A 14,708-nucleotide genomic window follows, 5' to 3' on the forward strand; every position below is an offset into this window, starting at 1 on the left:
CCCCTGCGGGAAGACTCTGGGAGAGATCCCAGACTTACCTAAGACCCTTGAGGGAATGGTGGGGGGAGGGGCTTTGCAGGACCTGGTTTTGGAGTCTTCGGCAACTAACAGTTACTGCATAGGCGTTGTTACTGAGCCAGAGCCATTTAACCGCCCTGGGTAGCTGGAGAGCAAGCTCAAGACACTCCGCAGCTCAGGCTCTCAGAATTATTAGGGGGAGCCGCAGCTGCAGACGAGGGGAGGAGGAGCACGTGAGGGCTGGGTCCCTACCTCCCCTCACCCTCTGCTGTCACTCATTACCCCCAACAGTCGCCCAGGGGGCGGGCCCCGGAGAGGTGGGGTTGGGGGGAGGGTAATCTTGGCAGGCGCTTGCTGCATGGCGTAGGTAGGGACTGCTGAGGGGGCGGACGCCGAGGGATTGAACACGAGTGGGAAGCGAAGAGACATGGGGAGGGGGAGGGGACCGGGAACCATTTGAATGAGAGGAGGGGATCACGGGTAGAGTGGGCTCCAGGAGGTAGGGCGGGCACGGGTGTGAGGGGGGCAGACTCTTGAGCCAGGTAAGGGAAGCAGGTGAGTTGATCTGTTTTTTGTGGTTTAGTATACTTGGCCCTTCGGCGGAAAGGGGGTGCCGCCTTTCCCGGGGGCGGGCTTCAAGGCTCCAGAGCCTATCTTTTCCTCTTCAACTAACGGGGCCCCGGGCGGGGGCTCAAGCTCCATCTCCAACAATTAGGCTCCACTCCACAATTTCCAGGCGGCCACTGGGCTGGGAGTCTCGCGCCGGGGGCCGGCGCTGTCTCGCGAGCCCCCTCCTGGAGCCAGCCAATGGGGTTGGTTGCTGACGCCGCCCGCCCGCCTGGTGCAGAGCGCTAGGGCCTGCGAGCTGCGCTGCCATTTAAAGGGGCCGCGACCCCTGTCCCGGCTGCTAGGGAGGGAGGTGGAGAAGGAGCGCGGGGCCGTCTCTGTCTGCAGTTCTAGGCTTATAGCCGTTACACTAACCCTGCCGCAGGTAGGGGTCGGGCCTGATCTAGCCGAACCGAACCTGCAGGCGGGATCTTGAAGAAACAGGGAGGGGGGTCTGAGAGAGATCGTAGCTCCAAAATGTCTTCCTGTAAATGCCTGAGGTGGGGGGTGGGCAACAGGAGAAGGAGGACTGAGAGAGCTATAGGGAAGGGTGACGAGGCCGAGGAAGTGGGCGAACTAAAATGAAAGGTAACTGGGGGGAGGGGTTAGGAAGGGCAATTTGTGGGGGCGAGGGAAGGGCTGAGGGAGGGCCTTGCAGCGCGGTGAGGGGGGTGGGGCCAGACAGGGTAGGTAGAGACTGGAGAGCTGGGGGGCTCTAGGAGCGAGTGGAGGGGGTAGAAATTGATATCGCGGGGGCGGGAAGGCTCCTGGTGGCAACGGCCCTAGGCGACTCTAATGGGGCGTTCAGCCTCAGTTGGGGGGGGGGTGAAAGGTAAAGAGGGAGGGAAACTGGGAGTTGCACTGGGGTGGTGGGGGCAGGCGGGCTGGTAGGGCCAACGACTAACTGCCTGGCGAGTGTGGGCGCTGGGCCAGGGTGGGGAACGCCTCTCCCCACAGGGGGCGCTGTTTGTGGTGGTGGTGGTGGTGGGGGAGTGGTCATTTGGACTAAGCCTGTAGAAATGCTCGTCGTTTGTGGTGGGGGCTGTTCATGAGAAATCCGAGTGGATGATGGGGTGTGTCCCAGAGCCTATATAAGAAGGAATTCTGGCGAAGACCACCTCTTCTGCCCCCTCTTCTACCCCTAATCTACAGCCCATATCCAGCCGTCCTCATGGACCCCAGTGATTTCCCCAGTACGTTTGACCCATTGACCCTGCCAGAGAAGCCCCTGGCTGGAGACCTTCCAGTAGACATGGAATTTGGAGAGGATCTACTGGAATCTCAGACTGCCCCAACTCGAGGATGGGCACCCCCTGGCCCTTCTCCATCCTCTGGAGCCCTGGACCTGCTTGATACCCCTGCTGGCCTGGAAAAAGACCCTGGAGTTCTGGATGGAACCACTGAGCTGCTGGGGCTGGGGGGGCTGCTCTATAAAGCCCCCTCCCCCCCAGAGGTGGACCATGGTCCTGAGGAGACCCTTGCATGGGATGCAGGAGATCAGACCCTAGAGCCTGGACCAGGGGGCCAGACCCCTGAGGTGGTGCCACCTGACCCAGGGACTGGGGCAAATCCCTCTTCACCCGAGGGGCTACTAGAACCTTTGGCTCCAGATTCTCCAATAAATCTTCAGTCCCCACATATTGAAGAGGAGGAGACCACCTCCATAGCTACAGGGAGAAGGGGCTCCTCTGGGCAGGAGGAGGATCTTCCCCAGGGGCAGCCACAGAGCCCAAATGGCCCCCCCAGCCCTTCAGTGGGAGAGACTCTGGGGGATGGAATCAACAGTTCTCAGACCAAACCTGGGGGCCCTAGCCCCCCTGCACACCCTTCCTTACCAGGTAGGTTGCCTACTCAGCTTGAGAATCAAGGTTGGAGAGAGGGTGGGAGTAAGGAGGGGCTACTGTGTATGTTTGGGGAAGAAGGGGAGGGGGAGGAGAAGGTTTGAGAGATGAAAGGATGTGTATGAAGAAGGAGTTGGGGGTTTGGGGGGGAGAAGTAGGGGTGATGAAGATTAAGGAAGGTAGGGGTTGGGGGGAAGCTCAGCTACTGTGGGGGAGGAATAGGGGTGATGTTTCAGGGGGTGGGTTAGAGAGTGAATTTGGTGGGAGAGATTCCCTTTTTTGTAGCCCAGTGGTTTTTTGGTGCCAGGCCCTTCCTTCAGGATTTGGGGAGGAATCCAGGCTTCTTGGTTTTAAGATCTTTCCACATGTTTTGTTCTAAATGAGAGTGGGGATTCTGGGTTTTATGAATGATGACTAGGTTCTGGAGCCTCCGGCAGCATCATGAATTTAGGGGAATGGTAGAAATGCAGGGCCTAGGCTTGAGTCTCTGATAGGGGAGGGACAGCTTAGACTTGGAGAGGCTCTCATTTCTCCCCTGTTCTGCCTAGTGGTACCTCTCCCAGGCTGTGACCAGGGTCTTAATGCTTATATAACCACCTGAGTCCAGGGGACCTACCTTCTCCCCTTGCTACCTACCTTTGGGGAATTACATTGGATTTTGTTGGTAAACTATAAATTCTGGATGAAAGGTATGTTACTTTTGCTTCCTTAACTCCCAGTGATTGGGACAGAAAGCTGGTAGGATTTTTTTTTCTATGGAGAGTAGCTGCACCACCACCTTCCCCTTAGTGCAGAGCTTGAGGTAACCCTGAGAGGGGCCTCAAGAAGGCACTTGAGTTTTTCCTTTCAGTTTTGAGCAAGTTCTTCCCCAGGAATGAAGTTGGTCCAGGAAGGGGGTGTGAGGGCAGGTTGAAGATTTAGGCTGCTTTCTGCTTCCTTTGCAGGAGATGGCCTGACTGGAAAGGCGAGTGAGAAGCCGCCTGAGAGGGTGAGGGGGGAGGGGATTGGAAGGAGTCTGGTTCCCCCTATATCTCTAGGAAGGACAACCCTTCATTTTCCCTCCCAGATGTTCGGAGGGTGTGTGTGAGGAGAGTTAGGAGGAGGGAGGGGGCTCTTGTGTCTACTGCTTCTTAAGGCAAAGTCCAGCCTCCTTTTCTCCCCTCCTACGGGCTGGGCCAAGGGTCCCTACTCTCCCTTCTCCCTCCCATCTCTGTACCTCCCTAAACCCTGTGCTAGTGCAGCTGGCCCTTTAGCCTGCCCCTGATATCAACTTTCCTTCCCTCCCCATGTTTCCAAGGTACAGAAGAGAAGTGAGCGCGTTAGAAGAGTAGAACCTCCAAAACCTGAGGTTGTGGATTCCACTGAGAGCAGTGAGTAGGACTTTAGGAAATGTGACCCAGTGGGATGAGTGGGAAGTGGCCGCCATGGATCTCCTGGCTCCATGCAGAGTGTGACGTGCCTATCTGTGCTCTGGGTTGGCATGGGAACCAGGGGCAGTGGGGGTGATTGAAAACAAGAGCAGTGAGAATGGAGTTTCCTGTTTCAGCTCTGCAATCCCTGTCCCGAAGAATCTCCCCACTTAGAGCCCTCCCTAAGGGAGAGTGACACCATGGCTTAAGTTATCAATGTGATGGGGTGGGGGAGGAGATAAAGGCAAGAACTGAGGGGATCCCAGGAGCAGTAGAGCTACCTGTTGGTCAGGGGATGGTTGGAGACATGGTCTGGTAGTCTTTTCTCATGGCCCCTCCCCCCTTCCTCAGTTCCAGTGTCAGATGAGGATTCTGATGCCATGGTAGATGACCCCAATGATGAGGATTTTGTGCCATTCCGGCCCCGGCGCTCTCCTCGCATGTCCCTACGCTCCAGTGTGGCACAAAGGGCTGGGCGCTCTGCGGTGGGCACCAAGATGACTTGTGCACATTGCCGGACACCGCTGCAGAAGGGGCAGACGGCCTACCAACGCAAGGGGCTGCCTCAGCTCTTTTGTTCCTCATCCTGTCTCACCACTTTCTCCAGAAAGCCCTCAGGCAAAAAGACCTGTACCTTCTGCAAGAAGTACGTGAGGGTACTGGGGTGTGGAAAGGGCAGGCATCAGGCCAGGAATAATGGGTGAGACAGAGACTATGTTGGCAAGAACCTAGTGGAACTCAGAGAGAGAGGCAGTTTGGGTAGGGGCTCGGAGAGCATTTGCTCTGTGGTCCTCGATCCCAGGGGAAGGCTGGAAGCTGATGAAACAAATGAATGTTTAAGCCTGTTCCCATCTGCAGGGAGATCTGGAACACCAAGGACTTGGTTGTGGCGCAGACTGGTTCAGGAGGCTCCTTCCACGAGTTCTGCACATCCGTCTGCCTCTCCCTGTATGAGGCCCAGCAGCAGCGCCCAATCCCCCAGTCTGGGGATCCTGCTGATGCTACTCGCTGCAGCATATGCCAGAAGACCGGAGAGGTGAGGAAGCTCAATGAGGGCTGGTTTACAGAGCCTGGCCAGTCCTGACATGCCTCTGCAATCCTGGGGCTGCAGGGGCCAGGCCCTGTGGAGGAGGGGAGTGGGGAGGAAAGACAGCCATTGTGAGGAAGTGTATTCAAGATTAGAGCTTCTCCAGGATGTGTGCAGCTGGCCTTCCTTGCCTCCCAGGACCTCACCATCAAGTCGGCAGCCTGATGTGCAGGTTGGGGGGGTCCCTGGGTACAATGTATGCTGTGAAGGTCTACGGTGAGGTGGGGTGGGCTATCCTTGCATTGGGGTGGGTGGTGATGGTCAGACCCCAGCTTAGGATATGTGTGTGTGTGTGTGTGTGGCAGGTCCAGCATGAGGTCAGCAATGGCAGCGTGGTGCACCGGCTCTGCAGTGATTCTTGCTTCTCCAAATTCCGGGCCAACAAGGGACTGAAAACCAACTGTTGTGACCAGTGCGGGGCTTACATCTACACCAAGACCGGGACCCCTGGCCCCGAGCTCCTCTTCCATGAGGGCCAACAAAAGCGGTTCTGCAACACAACCTGCTTGGGGGCATACAAGAAGGTGGGGCCGAGGGAGTAGTGCATTAGAGGGCTGTGGAAGGGGGTGCGGTTCTTGGGTGATAAATAAAGGTGCCTGATGGGTCGAGGCTGGGAGGAATAAAACAAATAAAGGGGGTTTCAATTGTATCTGTTATGTTTTATTTTTTGAAGCTGGCTGGTAGATACACAGGTCTTTGTTATATCATCATCTATACTTTTTTGTATGCTTGAAATATTTCATGTTTTAAAAATTTAAAAAATAAAGTGAAGGGACAAATCCAGCCTCAGCCTCTCCTTCCCCATCCTCACAGAAAAATACACGTGTGTACCCCTGTGTCTGGTGCAAGACCCTGTGTAAGAACTTTGAGATGCTATCACATGTGGATCGTAATGGCAAGACGAGCTTGTTCTGTTCCCTCTGCTGTACCACCTCTTACAAAGTGAAGCAGGCAGGGCTCACTGGTAGGTGCAAAGCCCTCTTCTCTGAGACCCCTGCTGGCCTTCCTTCTATCCCCCCACCCCGTACTCCCCTCTTTTTCTAAAGTAACCCCTGCTGCCTGACCTCAGCCCCAACCACATCTTCCCATGGATTTCCTGTTCCATCTCTCCATCTCTGCACTACCTTACACCTTCTGTGCTCTCTCTCTCCTCTCTCTTTCGCTCTCCCTTTCTCCCTATGCCCCAGGCCCTCCCCGACCCTGCAGCTTCTGCCGCCGCAGCCTCTCTGACCCCTGTTACTACAACAAGGTCGATCGCACAGTCTACCAATTCTGCAGCCCCAGCTGCTGGACCAAGTTCCAGGTACTTCAGATCCTAGACCAGGGATAAAGGGTGTGGCGCCATAGAGAGGGTATGAAAATTGGGGTAGGTAGGCCTGGGCAGAGCAAAGAACAAGTCTGACCTCCCCCCCCCCCACCACCACACACTTCTTGCCCCTCCCTTACTTGTCTTCCTTCCCTCCAGCGCACAAGCCCTGAAGGGGGCATTCACCTGAGCTGTCACTACTGCCACAGCCTCTTCAGTGGCAAGCCTGAGGTCTTGGACTGGCAGGTAAGACCCCCACCCTGCCCACATCTTGCCTAATGACTAGACATCTGTCTTAAGGGGTCCTTCCATTTGGCTCTTGCCAGGTCCCGATGTCACAGCATTCTCCTCCCCGCCTTGTGACCCCATCTTAGGACCAGGTGTTCCAGTTCTGCTGTCGTGATTGCTGTGAGGACTTCAAGCGGCTTCGGGGTGTGGTGTCCCAGTGTGAGCATTGCCGGCAGGAGAAACTCCTGCATGAGAAACTCCGGTTCAGCGGCGTGGAAAAGAGTTTCTGCAGCGAAGGTAAGGAAATGGAGAAGGGGTCGGAGGCCTTGTGCCACACAGCAGGGAGACTGGCAGAGAAAGGATGAGGGCTTGGGATGCGATCTCGGGGCAAGGGCCTTCTACTCAGGATGCTCGGGCCCCTGTCCATCCTAAGGCTTTGGGCCCAAGAGACTGTTCGGGAGAGCTTTCAGTTGTACCACCTTGAAAAGGTAGGTCTCACGGTCATGAAGATCTCTGTGTCTCTGGACTCTTTCCAGGCTGTGTGCTGCTGTACAAACAGGACTTCACTAAGAAGCTGGGACTGTGCTGTATCACTTGTACTTACTGCTCCCAGACCTGCCAGCGTGGAGTCACCGAGCAGCTGGATGGCAGCACCTGGGACTTCTGCAGTGAGGACTGTAAGAGCAAGTACCTGCTGTGGTACTGCAAGGTAAGGGGGGGCAGAAAGGGTGGAGATGGCAACAGGCTGTTGTGCTGTGATCAGGTGTGGGCCAATCTCCAGGGAGGGGGCTCCAGCTGACCAGCCTCCAAAGGAAGAGCTTAGCCCAAGGCAAAGGGCTCAGCATGTTTTAGGGATGCAGGTCTGATCATCCTGTCAATACCCACAGGCTGCCCGGTGCCATGCCTGTAAGCGACAGGGGAAGCTGCTAGAGACCATCCACTGGCGCGGGCAGATCCGTCATTTCTGCAACCAACAGTGTCTGCTGCGCTTCTACAGCCAGCAGAACCAACCCAACTTGGACACCCAGAGTGGGCCCGAGAGCCTCCTGAACAGTGAGTCCTGGGCAGGAGGCACTCTGTTAGAACTAGCCTGGACTAATCCTGGGCCCAGCCCCTCTCTTCTTCTTTCATCTCATCCCTGGCCAGAGCTCCTGGTACTGTGCTCTCTTTTAGCTTCTGGACTGCAGATACTAGGGGGAGTCTTGTTTAAAGGTTTCCAGAGCTACCTTCCACTGATTTTCTATAACGGATGTATTTTTAGGGAATGGATACCAGGTAGGATGGGGCATGTTGGGACTGTGGTTAATTTTCAGAGAGAAGGAAGCATCAGCATAAGCTCTGCCTTTAGTGAAACTGAAGGCCATTATTGTTTCAAGACTATTATCCTGGCCCCTCTGGGGTACTCCAGGGGCACCAAACTCCTGAGGGCCATGAAATGGAAGAGCTCAAATTGTGGGTCATTGGAGAAGCTTAATCTTTTTCATTCTCTGTGGCAGCCAGGGCAAAAGAACCTTCCTGGCCACTGTGTCTATGGCCTAGAGAAGACTAGGCCTGGGGTGGTGAGGAGAAATTCTAGACTTCCTGTTCACATTTGATGTATCTCTTAATGAAGCTCTCCTGGAACAGGGTGATGAAAATGGAGAGCTGGTTCCACAGAGGAAAACATTCATTTGTTTTGATCTACAGGTCAGTCTTCTGAGGCAAAGCCCCAGACACCCTCTCAAACCAAAGTGGAGAATAGCAATACAGTGAAGACCCCAGAGGAAACTGGGAATCTGGGCAAGGTCAGAGCAAAAGCCAAGGGGGAGGATGGTCTCAGAGGAGGGTCTAGCAGTTGGTGGCACTAACGTTCCTTTGTCTGCAGATCCCTGTGAAGATCCGGTTGGCTCCCACTGCTTCTACTCCTCCTCCCTCTGCACCACCCCCAGCCACGCCCCGCAAAAACAAAGCTGCCATGTGTAAGCCTCTGATGCAGAATCGAGGGGTCTCCTGCAAAGTGGAGATGAAGTCCAAAGGGAGTCAGACAGGTGAGCCAGGGTACCTGGATACCACAGGCTTTATTTTATAGTCGTAGGCCTGCAGCCCTGTGCCTAGGAGCTAGACAAGGGGGTTTCTTAGGTGGATGAAGTATCATGGATATGGTTGTCCCAGAATCACAGAGTTGACTCTCCACCTTTGATGCAAGGGCAGTTTTGTGACAATGAGCTTTGGGGATGACAGGCAAGTATCAGGTAGTGGGCAGATGTAACCTACCTAACATGGGCTCTGAGAAGACCCCTTTCTTGTCAGCAGAAGAGTGGAAGCCACAGGTGATTGTGCTGCCCATCCCAGTGCCCATCTTTGTGCCAGTGCCTATGCATCTGTACTGCCAGAAAGTCCCCGTGCCTTTCTCAATGCCCATCCCGGTAAGTTTCCCGTCCAGAGTTGACCCACCACTGCCCCTTACTCTCACCACCTGTCCCTCTCATCCACTGGGTTGGTTCTTGGCATTTAGTTGGGATTTATGTCTCTAGGTGCCTGTGCCCATGTTCCTGCCCACTACCTTGGAGAGCACAGACAAGATTGTGGAGACTATTGAGGAGCTGAAGGTGAAGATCCCTTCCAACCCCTTGGAGGCCGACATCCTGGCTATGGCAGAAATGATTGCAGAGGCTGAAGAGTTAGACAAGGCCTCATCTGACCTTTGTGGTATGCCATGGACAGCAGCAATGAGGGGGTCAGGGTTTTACTAGTCTGTCTCTGCCTAAGTGGGTGGGAGTGGTAACCTTGGTACCTAGTGGAGTTGGGGAGTGGTTGCAATCAGCCCCTGAAAGCCTGTGAGGGAGCTAGGTAAGAGCTGCAGTGACTAAGCCAACTTCTCTTCCTCCCAGATCTTGTGAGCAACCAGAGCGCAGAGGGACTTCTGGAAGACTGTGACCTGTTTGGGCCAGCTCGAGATGATGTCCTGGCCATGGCTGTCAAAATGGCCAATGTCTTGGATGAACCTGGGCAAGACTTGGAGGCAGACTTCCCCAAGAGTGAGTGGAATTCAAGGCATGCCCACTGGGTACGGTAGCATTTGTGCCATAAGGAAAAGAGTGTGTTTTTTTTGTGTGTGACCTGGAGCATGACTCTAACAGTGCTCCTTGTGACCAGTGACAAAAAGCTGTCAAGGGAGTAGAGGCAGAGATACTGGAATAGATGCACAATCTTACACTTGAGTCTTGTTTTGTTTTATTTATTTATTTTAAATATATTTTTATTAGTTTCAGGGAGGAAAAGAGAGGGAGAGAGAGACAGAAACATCAATGATGAGAGAGAATTACCGATCGGCTGTCTCCTGAATGCCCCACACTGGGGATCAAGCCCGCAACCTGGGCATGTACCCTGACTGGGAATCGAACTGAGCCACACTGATCGGGCTTGTTTTGTTTTAATTGTGGTAAAACACATAATATGAAATTTACCACATTTGAGTGTGCAGTTCAGTAGTGTTAAGAGCTTTCCCATTGTTGTGAGTTTTTGCATCTCTGTGCCTCTGAGCATGTTCTTCATCTGGCTTTGCTGGTTCCTACTGAGTGCAATTGGAGCTGTCTGAGAAGCTTGTTTCAAGTCAGCTGTGCAAGTAGCAGGGGTGGGGTGGGAGGGCTACAGCGTTGAGATCTTAAAAACCGGTTTGCTTCCTTTAACCTCTAACAGATCCTTTGGACATTAACCCCAGTGTAGACTTCCTCTTTGATTGTGGCCTGGTAGGGCCTGAGGACGTGTCTACTGAACAAGACCTTCCCCGAACCATGAGGAAGGTGAGGGCTGGGGCTGCCGTATCCACAGAAGAGGGATGGAGGCTCAAAGGGCCAGGGATGGGGTGCTTTCATAGCCAAGTCAGCAGCTTTAGTTTAACCTTCCTTGGCTGACCTCCTTTCTCCATCATTCAGAGCACAAACTTTGCTCTCTCCCCAGTTCCCGAAGTCATCAGAGCTACTCCTGGGGCTCTGTGCTTCCATAGCAGTGTTCTTACATCAGTCCCCCACTCCCCTGCTGATAAACACTGTCCTGACTAGTTTCCATGGTGTTCCTGACCTTATCTCCTTCAACCCACCTCCTTTTTTTCCCCTCCAGGGTCAAAAGCGGCTGGTGCTTTCAGAGAGCTGTTCTCGGGACTCCATGAGCAGCCAGCCAAGCTGTACTGGACTTAACTATTCATATGGTGTCAATGCTTGGAAGTGCTGGGTGCAATCAAAATATGCCAATGGAGAAACCAGCAAAGGTGATGAGTTGCGCTTTGGCCGTAAGTACCCAGGGGAGGGAGGCAGGGATGAGAGGAGGAGGGGAAGGGGAAAGGAGCAGGGCTGTGATTCAGCTGAAGATGTCTATGAATGATAAGGCTGTCATTATGTAAGGGTGTCCTGTGAACATTGGGAGGAGTTGCAAAATAAGGGGAGATGCTGTCTAGATTTCAAGGCTTAGGGCTCTTTTGGTAATTGGTGGTTTGTTCTGGAGCTGGACATGACTAAGTGATAAAGGAATTAATGGTGGAGCTAAATGAAATTCTCAATGTGAAGTTTTCTTAATCCTATCCACCTTCACTACATATCACTGCAGCGAAACCTATGCGTATCAAAGAAGATATTCTGGCCTGCTCAGCTGCTGAGCTCAACTACGGTCTGGCCCAGTTTGTGAGAGAAATCACTCGACCCAACGGTGAACGATATGAACCTGACAGCATTTACTACTTGTGTCTTGGCATCCAACAGGTACCCCTTGCACACCACCTCAGTTGTAGTCACTCTCAACACAGCAACACAGCAGGCAATGTCCCAGCAGAAATGATTCTGTCCACTCCCTGGTCCTCACTTTGTCTGCTATCCTGAGCAGGCAGTCTTTTGCCTCCTACTCCAAGCAGGACAACACATGTCAATACTCCTCTAAAATCAAAGCTGTGTCCCAGGACTGTTGGCCAAGGAGCCATCTTCATTGCTCTCTGGGTCCCCTTTGTAATCCTCAAACCCATTCCAGGAGGGGAGGGATGGGTAGAGCTGGGCTCCTCGGGTGGTGGGGTAATGTTTAGGACCCAATGGGAGAGGTCAGTCTGTGCTTGTGAAGAAGCTGCTGTGACACATCTCCTCCATGCCTCCTCCTCTTCCAGCCAGGCCTTGGTGCCTCAGAGTTGTAGGTATACCTGGTGAAAAGCACTCTGGGTCATGAAATCAAGCAGCTATTTACCACCATCTCCTAATTATCAAGGTTGCTGTGCCTGGGGCCTTTGGTATCACTGTCTTTTCTCTAGGACCTAGAGTCTAGCTTTATGTGTGTCTCTTTTTCTTTCTCCAGTACTTGCTGGAAAATAACCGAATGGTGAACATTTTCACGGACCTTTACTACCTGACTTTCGTTCAAGAACTCAACAAATCTCTGAGTACCTGGCAGCCCACACTCCTTCCCAACAGTAAGGGACAGGGACTTAGCAACCCCTACACCCTTCACTCCATTCTTCAGAGACACCATTCCAAAAGTCCCAGGCAGTTTGGTCTGTCACTCTTCACAGAGAGTTTGAGGGCAGGAGCATGTAGCTGGGTGCCTTGGAATTGAGAGCTTGAGGACACAGAGGCCCTGTCCTTGAACATGAGAAGGGGATCAAGACTTAAGTCTGAACAACTATTTCTGGAACCACAAAAGGTGGCCTGAGTTTGGGTGGTAATTGAAAAAAAAGAGAAGTTGTGGGACTCCTCAAAGTTTACATCTACCTGCCTATAACGTGTGGGTGGTGAGAGAAGCTCCAAATGCAGGTGGAAACTATATAAAAATCCATCTAGTCCTATTGTGTAATACAGCAGGGTGTCAGGGTTTTATGCACAGTGGCAACTTACTAAACAGAAATGCTTATGAGCAGAATGTCTGGGATCAGGGCTTGGGTAGTTGCTCGCTCCTGACTAGCCTCTCCTTGACCATTGCAGACACAGTGTTTTCCCGAGTGGAGGAAGAACACCTCTGGGAGTGTAAGCAGCTGGGGGTCTACTCACCCTTTGTCCTTCTCAACACCCTCATGTTCTTCAACACGAAGTTTTTTGGGCTGCAGACGGCTGAGGAACACATGCAGCTCTCCTTCACCAACGTAGTGCGGCAGTCCCGCAAGTGCACCACCCCCCGGGGCACCACCAAGGTGGTGAGCATCCGCTACTACGCCCCTGTTCGCCAACGGAAAGGGCGAGGTATGAGGCTGCCCCTCTTTTGCTTTCCTCCCTCTCTGTTCTCATCTTCCATGCTCCACCTTAATTACTAGGTTGGCCCTTTCCTTTATCACTGTCTTCCCTATCGTTCCATTCGTACGTTTGCAGAACAAGTAAAAACAGCCAGTCCTTCAACCTGATGATTAGTGGTTGTTGCATAAATAGGAGGTTACCCAGCTGCCTGTTTCCACCTTTCCTCATTTCAAGGAAGTTGACTTTCTTGTCTACTTTTGGCGGGGTAGTGGACAGATGGGAAGCTGTTGGGTGTGTGGTCTGTGGGAGAAGTTGACAATAAGACCGTCGTTCCATGGTTTTTTGCTGTTGGGTATAACAAGAACTGCACCTTGATTTCTGTTCTGGCCCTGAAATCCTGACCCATCTGAGTGCAGTTCCCACAGTTCCTTCTTGGACCCTGAGCCTCTACCTAGACTAGTTTAATGGGGTCTAGGGCCATCATGCTTTTTTTTTTTTTTTTATCCCAGAAGGTAAGCCCAACCTTGCAACAGGGCAAGATTGTAAAGACTTGAACAATGTGAATGGGGTAGGGGGAGTGGGTTACAGAGCATCACCCTGCAGTTTGGCTGGTGTGGGGAGACTTACGGACTCTTCTGCTTTTATTTCTTTACTAGTGGCCCGATGCACGAAATTCGTGCATGGGGGGGGGGTGGTTCCCTCAGCCCAGCCTGCACCCTCTCCAATTAAAAAATTGAACCGCTTTCTTATACCTTACACCAAACAGCTGTTGCCCTTAAAACCCCTCCTCAGCCCCCACCTTAGGTTCTGACTTCACAGTTCACTCAGATTAGGTTCTGATTGCTTGGTTTCTATGCCAGTCAGTGTCAAAAGCTCAGCCTCCTAGGCAGCCATTGGCTCCTCTCAGTTTACCCAGATTTGGTTCTGATTGGTCAGTTTCTATTCCAGTCAGTGTCAAAAGCTCCGCCTTCTAGGCAGCCATTGGCTCCTCACAGTTCACCCAGATTTGGTTCTGATCGGTCGGTTTCTATGCCAGGCAGAATCAAAAGCTCCGCCTCCTAGGTAGCCATCTTGTGATGGCATGAGGGTGTGAGGGTTAATTTGCATATTACCACTTTATTATATATGATGAGCCTGTAATATGTGTCCTGAGGCCTTCCCACTGTGCACTTAGAGTGGCTTGTTGAGACTGCTTTTAACAAGTCTGTGTCATTTGCCTCCTCTACAGACATGGGTTCTGGGAAGCGGAAGAGAGAAGATGAAGCCCCAATCTTAGAGCAGCGTGAGAACCGCATGAATCCCCTCCGCTGCCCTGTCAAGTTCTATGAATTCTATCTCTCAAAATGGTGAGTTGGCAGGTTTGCAGGAATGGCATTAGCATGGGGACCCATGGGATCCACTTTGCCTCAGTACTGATCTGTCCCACCCCATCATTGCAGTCCTGAAAGCCTCCGGACTCGCAACGATGTGTTCTACCTGCAACCTGAGCGGTCCTGCATCGCCGAGTCACCTCTCTGGTACTCTGTGATCCCCATGGACCGAAGCATGTTGGAGAGTATGCTCAATCGTATTCTAGCTGTGCGTGAGATTTATGAGGAGCTGGGTCGTACTGGGGATGAAGACCTGGACTGAACCCATCTGTATCCATCTTTCACACCAGTGTCTGGCTTGTCACCATGTCCCACAGGGCGACTGGCCCAGGAACCAATGCTACTCATTCTGAAGGGCCGTGACTGCCCTTTTCTACTCATCCATTCCCTGCCTTCCCTAGGAACCCCTGGCTTTTACCTTCTTCCAAACTATTTGACAACCACGGGGCCCCAGTCCTCTCTACTCGAGGGCTGATCAACTAGTGATAGGCAAAAACCAGCTAGGCCATTTTCTCTGTGCTTCAGAGTAAACCCCTTCTGCTGGGGCCAAACTCTGGATGGAGTGTTAATAGCTCTGGTGATCCTGTTGGCTTTGGGTTTCCTGACCCATCCCACATAGGTAAAGCCCCTTGTTCCTAGATTTGGCCAAGGGAAGAATTCAGCT

At 52.9% G+C, this 14,708-nt stretch overlaps 1 protein-coding gene across 7 annotated transcripts; it reads left to right on the forward strand.

Annotated features, from left to right (window-relative positions):
• Positions 1-485: 485 nt before the first annotated feature.
• On the forward strand, positions 486-14,702 carry ZMYM3 (zinc finger MYM-type containing 3). 7 transcript variants are annotated; one of them, XM_023764338.1, is made up of 25 exons: positions 486-573; positions 1,777-2,462; positions 3,410-3,453; positions 3,763-3,835; positions 4,226-4,520; positions 4,733-4,910; positions 5,267-5,485; positions 5,775-5,925; positions 6,149-6,264; positions 6,427-6,513; positions 6,642-6,792; positions 7,032-7,204; positions 7,383-7,548; positions 8,182-8,279; positions 8,360-8,522; positions 8,788-8,900; positions 9,009-9,183; positions 9,366-9,512; positions 10,174-10,277; positions 10,594-10,762; positions 11,077-11,228; positions 11,806-11,920; positions 12,429-12,683; positions 13,903-14,020; positions 14,114-14,702. In XM_023764338.1, exons 2-25 carry the CDS (start codon positions 1,796-1,798, stop codon positions 14,304-14,306), a joined length of 4,122 nt encoding a protein of 1,373 aa, XP_023620106.1. In that variant the 5' UTR covers positions 486-573; positions 1,777-1,795; the 3' UTR covers positions 14,307-14,702. The 7 variants fall into 7 exon arrangements, with proteins under 7 accessions (XP_023620106.1, XP_014321208.1, XP_006082940.1 ...); XM_014465722.2 differs by lacking the exon at positions 486-573 and adding an exon at positions 882-1,009 and having other exon boundaries at positions 10,594-10,741; XM_006082878.3 differs by lacking the exon at positions 486-573 and adding an exon at positions 885-1,009.
• The last annotated feature ends 6 nt before the right edge of the window (positions 14,703-14,708 follow it).

This window comes from Myotis lucifugus, unplaced genomic scaffold (assembly GCF_000147115.1).
Source record: "Myotis lucifugus unplaced genomic scaffold, Myoluc2.0 scaffold_4, whole genome shotgun sequence".
Classification (NCBI taxonomy): domain Eukaryota; kingdom Metazoa; phylum Chordata; class Mammalia; order Chiroptera; family Vespertilionidae; genus Myotis; species Myotis lucifugus.